General features: G+C 35.2%; 1 protein-coding gene across 2 annotated transcripts in view; it reads left to right on the forward strand.

Annotated features, from left to right (window-relative positions):
- HEPHL1 (hephaestin like 1) overlaps nt 1-6827 on the forward strand; it is an 86838-nt gene that overhangs the window by 62943 nt on the left and 17068 nt on the right. For both annotated transcript variants that reach the window (XM_027849347.1, XM_027849348.1), the window contains 2 exons: nt 692-905; nt 3174-3313. In XM_027849347.1, the coding sequence (XP_027705148.1) occupies nt 692-905; nt 3174-3313 (354 nt within the window). The remainder of the gene's footprint in view (nt 1-691; nt 906-3173; nt 3314-6827) is intronic.

The raw sequence follows: 6827 nt of genomic DNA on the forward strand, positions 1-6827 counted from the left end.
ATATCAATAGAAGCTGCTTATCCCAAAGGTGTTTTTATAGAGCCTCTACCTCTACTTCACCCTGTTAATCAAAGTGTTGCATATATAGATTGATGCAAAGAAGATAACTTGATGGTGATTGATTAGCTTGTGTTTACAAATTACCAAAACATCTAGCTAATTTAGCAAAACAGTAATGGTGATGATTAATGATAATAATAAGCTTACAATTCAGCTTAACAAATCAGTTAAGGTTTTTTATATCAAGTATAAAACAACTGGTTGGTTGATCTTCCTTTTAATCTTTATAATTCATCCAATTCTGGCATAATGTGTTCATGGCCTCAGTAATGAAAACTTCCCTTTCCTGTAGGTTTTGTAAAATAATACATTTGCCTTTAGGGGAAAACACATGATTTCAGAGTCTTAGAACTGAGGTACTATAGTAGAATGATCCAAAATAGAAATATTCTATCAATGACACAAAAATAACTTATATATTCATTAAATACTAACAGTAAAAAAGACACAGACAAATTGCTTTATAGCAGCAAAGTTCTTTATCATAAATGGATTCCAAACTGGGAAACATTTTGTGGCTAAACTAGATGATTTCAGATTGGTTAAGTTTTATATGGAGACAAATATTTAGATTTCTTGAAAACAAAATCAAGTAACCACTTACACAAATACAAAATGATTTCTCTGTCAGGCATTTTTAAGGTTTTTTGTAGCACAATGGATCACTTTACAAGAGGTATGAAACAAATGTATGAAGTCAGTGGCTGTGGCAACATGGCAGTTTTGGAGAAGCCCTATGGAATGATAAGGACTTTCTACATTGCTGCCGAAGAGCTGGAATGGGATTATGCACCTAACAAAAATTGGGAGACTGAAAAACATCACTTGGATGCAGGAGGAGAAAGGTATCAAAGACCAAGCCAGTGGGTGGCCATGTGACTAATGGGAACACTTGCTAGAATTTGCTAAAAGATAGAAATCCTAAGATGCATTGATTTTATAGGCTTTAGAGTAAGAATTTTGAGAAGGACTTTTATTTTTCTTCACTGTGTATGAGAACTGCCAATTCCTATCCTTGAAAGGGATCTAGAATGCCTTCATGTGAGCACGTTTTTCCTGGTGGGCATGCCTAGTACTAGCACTTTTGGATGATGGTCAGTGTCTGTCTGTGAAAGGTTAGCATAGAGCGTTAGCATAGAGAGATGAAAGACTGGATGGCAAGAAAGGCGACTTCACAGTGGATGAATGTCTTGGGACTCTGTAATACTTTAGGTGGAAGGTGAAAAAAAAAGACTGAACTCTCAGACACCTTGGAAATAGATTCAAGGGAAGGGAAAGGTAGGCTGAAGTGGACAGAATTCAACAGAAAATGAGCTGGGAGTTTGGAGGACTGGCACTAGCCTGGATGGAGATGGAATTAGGAGGGAGACTGGGGGAGTCAGGGGTGAGGGGTAGGGTTGGGGAGGAGATGTGTGCGATGCTTATAATTATATATATATATATATACATATATATATGCATGTGTGTGTGTCTATATATATGCATACCCCATACACAATCTATTAATAAATCCTTATGTAATTACCTTACATTTATTATTAATATAGTTTACATAAGCATGTCTATCAACATGTAGTCTCTTCCAATGGAATGTAAGCTCCTTGAGGGCAGGGACTGTTTCATTTTTGTCTTTGTGTCCCTTGCTTATATACTTACATACACTGCTTATATACACCCACTTCCACAAATACACAGTACATTAAGGTACTTTATTTCAAATGCCCCTATTCTGTGAGTAAAGTTCAGTTCCTTCTTGAGCTTTTTACCTTCTTTTGGAGGTGGATGATATCGTAGAAGGTGTTTCTGCTTCCGTATAGGTTGAACTGGAAGGCCTCCAATGGCCCTTCAAGCTCTGAGATGAGGATTATTGTGATTCTGTTTTCAGACCTGTGGGCTGCATGTTTACTGAGGAGCGCAAGTACAACAGTGCCACCTCGTGGATTAATGGGAACCACCCCTTAGTGACCCCATAAAACTCAAAACACAGGTTTAAAAAATAAAAGTGAATTAAGTCATTAACTCATTAATTCACCAAGTAGCTTTTCTTTCTAGAACTGGTGGTGCCAGTACATGATTTCGACTGTTGCTGATGCAAGAGACCTTAACTAATTATGGTTCTCTTCTTTTCTAAAATGAATTAAAAATTTATTTTCATGAAAGTTTTTTCATTTCTTAAGAAATGTCATGCTTTTTTTCCCTCTTAATAACAAAGCTATTTTTCATTAGAATGACCTATCTTTTGGAACAAGTCATCTATTCATGCTTTGTTTCATTCCACAAGTATTCACACAATCATAGAATCTCAGAGTTGGGACTTGCCTCAAAGTAGGAATCCCTTTGACAATAATTTTGAAATATGGTGAATTCAACATCCATCCATTTAACAAGCATTTATCCTCAAGAACACCCAACATTATGTTACATACTCTGAGAGATGAAAAGAGAAATCTCCCTTTGAGAAAGTGTTTACAATCTAACTTGGGAGATAATATTTACACATAAGAAACAACTAGAAAACAATTCATTGTACATAAACAAGGACAAAATAAGATAAGAGTCTGTAGATTTAAATGTTGGCAGAATTCAGTTAGTCTTTTTGAGGGATTACTAAAGAATGGATATAAATACCTGATGTAAACATGCATGCATACATAGAACCAGGGCATTCCCTGTCTCCCCTACCCCCACTGCCAAAACAAAACAAAACAAGTTCATGAGAACAGGTAGAGATTGCTATCATCCTTGTAGCTAGAAATCCTTCTCAGTTTCTCTATTTTAGTTTTCTCATCCTAGACCATCACCAAGTCATCTTGACTTTTGTCTTGCCACTGGACTTTGATGATTCTGGAGGAGAGAGTGGGGCTGATGACTTTGTGCAGCTCTGCCTCATATAAATCCAATTCTCTTTCAGGCATTTTAAAGGTGTTTTGTAGCACAATGGATCACTTTACAAGAGATATGAAACAAATGTATGAAGAAAGATGCCTGAAAGAGAAATCGTTCGAGTCAAGATATCACCCTTGTGATATCATGTGTCCCCTTTGAGAACAAAGGACAAAGACAACAACAATATAATTGGGAACATCTTTAATTTTTGTGTTTCTCATTTGTAGACATGGGGACATATTTATGAATCGTACTGAAAACTGGATAGGCTCTCAGTACAAGAAGGCAATTTATAGGGAGTACACCAATGCAGAGTTTGTGGAGATCAAAGCCCGTTCCCCTCGGGAACAGCATTTGGAAATTCTGGGTAAGTGGAAGGCACACCCTGCACCAACTTACTGTCTGTTCCCTCTGTGCACCCATGCTTGTTACCTTTTAGCTTTGTGACTTTGAAGGGAAAGGAAGAAAACATAATCTAAATTGTTTCCAATATAGTTACCTGATTCTTTTACTGTAGGGAAAATTTGCACTGATAGTAGAATGTCTTAGTGTCTTTCCATTGGTAAGTTCCTGGTGAGTTGCTGGTTGAACTGATGACCTATGGAAGATCCCTTCCAACTCTGATATTCTGTGATTCTTTTTATTAAAGGATTGGTACCCAGTTTATATGAAATAATTGCCTAGATGAAAGAAATTATTTATTTTTATAAAATTAGTGCCGGATGTAACACTGATACATAAAAGTTTATTTACAGAGTAATCCTAATGACACTAATTACCATGAAACTGCTTTTCCAAAATTATATAGCCCCTCTACAAACCTGGCCCCACGACCACACTGAACCTCCCTAAACCTCTGTTTTTTCATCTAAAAATTGGCACAATCATCTTGCACTGCATCCCCTCACAAGCCTGCTGTGAGAAAAGCAATGTGTAAACCTTAAAATGTTATATAAATGTGAGCTGATATTACATCATTATTATCATCACCAACAACAATAATACAATAGACAAAGTAGTTTTATTTATTCATGTGTGCAGACATTGAATATAAGACAATAAGATCAGGAAAGCAACTTGTTCCCAGACCATTTCTATCTCCATTGAGCAAGATGAAGAATGAACAAGATGAAGATGAAAAAGAGAAGAATGACTTTTTCTTTATAATAACAGCAACAACAATAATAATAATTAGGAGGAAAAGCAAAGTCATGAACAATATCTCTAAGATGCTTGAAGGAACTCATTTAATAATAACTGTAATAGTAGCTTTTGTAGAAGTAAACAGAAAGAAAGATTAATTCCTAGGGAGTAGGGTGGAGGGCCAAAGGTCTGGTTAGGTAGTATTCTGGACTCTCAAGCCTCCTGGAAATACCTGAGTTATTGTTTAGATAACTGTTTCCCATTTCCCCATCCTAAATTTATTTATCCCAAATCCCCATCTGAAGTCATTGGAATTGGTTGATAAGCAGAGAGCCTGAAGATAGGGCACTAAACTAGATGACCTTTGGAAGATCTAGGATTCTCTACTTGACTTTCCTGAGGGGTATTAAGTTTTGAAGCCATATTTCAGTTAATAGTTACAGTCCAATAGGTGCTATAAATATAATAGTCTTAGATAGTATAAATAGTATCACAGAACAGACAGATTCTACCATGGTTAAACCAAGCAACTTTGTAAGCACACATTCATACAACAAACTTTTTTTTATTACTACTGTTAATAACAACAATAATAGTAATAACTCACATTTTGCTAACATGTTAGGACTTAAAGTCTTCCTTCCTTTCTCCTCTCTTTCCTTTCTCTCTTTCTTTCCTTCTTTCCTCTCTTCCTCCCACCCTTCTTTCTCTTCCTTCCTTCCTTTCTTTCTTCCTTCCTTTCTTTCTTTCTTTCTTTCTTTCTTTCTTTCTTTCTTTCTTTCTTTCTTTCTTTCTTTCTTTCTTTCTTTCTTTCTTTCTTTCTTTCTTTCTTTCTTTCTTTCTTTCTTTCTTTCTTCGTTGTCTCCTTCCCCCAACCCCATATTAGAGAAGACCAACATTTGATACAGATATATATGTAGAACCATGCAATACATACTTCCATATATCAGTTCTTTCTCTAGAGGTGGATGGTATTTTCCTTCATAAGTCCTTCATAGTTGATTCAATGATCATATTACTTAGAATGGCTTAGTTATTCATGGTTACCTTTTGAACAGTATTGTTCTTACTATTCTCTTGGTTCTACTCTTTTCACTCTGCATTATTTCACGCAGGTCTTTTCATATTTTTCTAAAACCAACCTGCTTGTCATTTCTTATAGCGCAGTAGTATTCCATCACAATCACATGCCACAACTTATTCAGCCATGCCCCAATTTATAGGTATCCCCTCAGTTTTCAATTATTTGCCACCACAGAGAAAACTACTATAAATATTTTAAAACATATAGGTTTTTTTCCTTTTTCCTTAGTCACCTTGGAAAAGAGAACTAATAATGGTATTGTTGGATCACAGTTTTATAACTCTTTGGGTATAATTCCAAATTGCTCTTTAAAATGATTAGATAAGTTCACAATTGCACCAACAGTGTATTAGTGTATGACTTAAAGTCTTAGTATTTAGAGAGGCAAACCACAATAATATAGGTATCATAAATGTTTAGATAAGACATCAACCTCTACTCTTATGGAAGGGATAAGATAGCAACACAGTAATAATATACAATATTAAGTGCTAATGTTAGTATAAGATCTAAGAGGAAGGGTTATTACAAACTGGTGTGAGTAGTGGAGATCAAAGAGTACTCTGTTAGGGAGGTGGCATTTAAGTTGGGCTTCAAGGGATGGGAAGTGAATTAAAATAGTATGATTGGAAACAACTTGCTGCTATTCATTTTCAAAAGCTGAAGGCAAGAGTTTCACTTCTACAATTGGAGCAAAGGACAGAATAGACACACCTTCAGTAAATCCACACCCTAGAAGATTAAGTGAACCCTCATGATCATTTTGCTCCTGCCCAGTGAAGCTATGCATATAAGAGTTTGCATTTCTAACTTTTGGTGTGGTTTATACTTACATATGTTTTGGATGTGTATATATGCATGTAATGTGTATATATACACACAAATACATATATACACACATATATACATATGTAGCTATAGAATATCTAAATTTTCTTTTAACAACAATATGAAATACTGAAATTGACAACCTTATGATGAAAATAGATGCTTTTCAGAGACAAATTCACATGCAATTTATTTTCTTCAAAACTCACTATTATAGTGAAAAAGTTTATTTCTGTGACAGATTAGTGACCTTGTTGAGACAAATTCTCCAAGCTACAGTTATTAACAATAGGTGACATTTATATAGTATTTTAAGGCTTGCAAAGCACTGTGCATACATTATTTTATTTGATCCTCCCACTAAGCCTATGAGGTAATTACTACAGATTACTACTGTCCCCATTTTACAGATGATAACACTGAAGCTTAGGGAGGCTTGATACCCAGTTATGGGTCACATAAGTATATGTGTATGCATATATATTTATATATGTATGTGTGTATATGCATATATACATATACATACATATATGCATACACACATACACACACACATATGTGGAGAGAGAGAGAAAATGTTGGATAAGCCCTATAGGGTATCAACTGAGATGCATGTTGAAATACAGACAATATACATTCTTCATCCACTTGGTCTTTCTTGTGTGAATGGATGGACCAAAATCCTTTGAGTGATTACAGATCTCTTCCAGGAGTCACTCTAATACCTTGAGAATCTCTATCTCTATCTATCTACCTATCTTTCTATCTACCTACCTACTTATCTATCTATCTATCTATCTATCTATCTATCTATCTATCTATCTAT

Source organism: Vombatus ursinus, unplaced genomic scaffold (genome assembly GCF_900497805.2).
Source record: "Vombatus ursinus unplaced genomic scaffold, bare-nosed wombat genome assembly UNPS02007344.1, whole genome shotgun sequence".
Lineage (NCBI taxonomy): Eukaryota > Metazoa > Chordata > Mammalia > Diprotodontia > Vombatidae > Vombatus > Vombatus ursinus.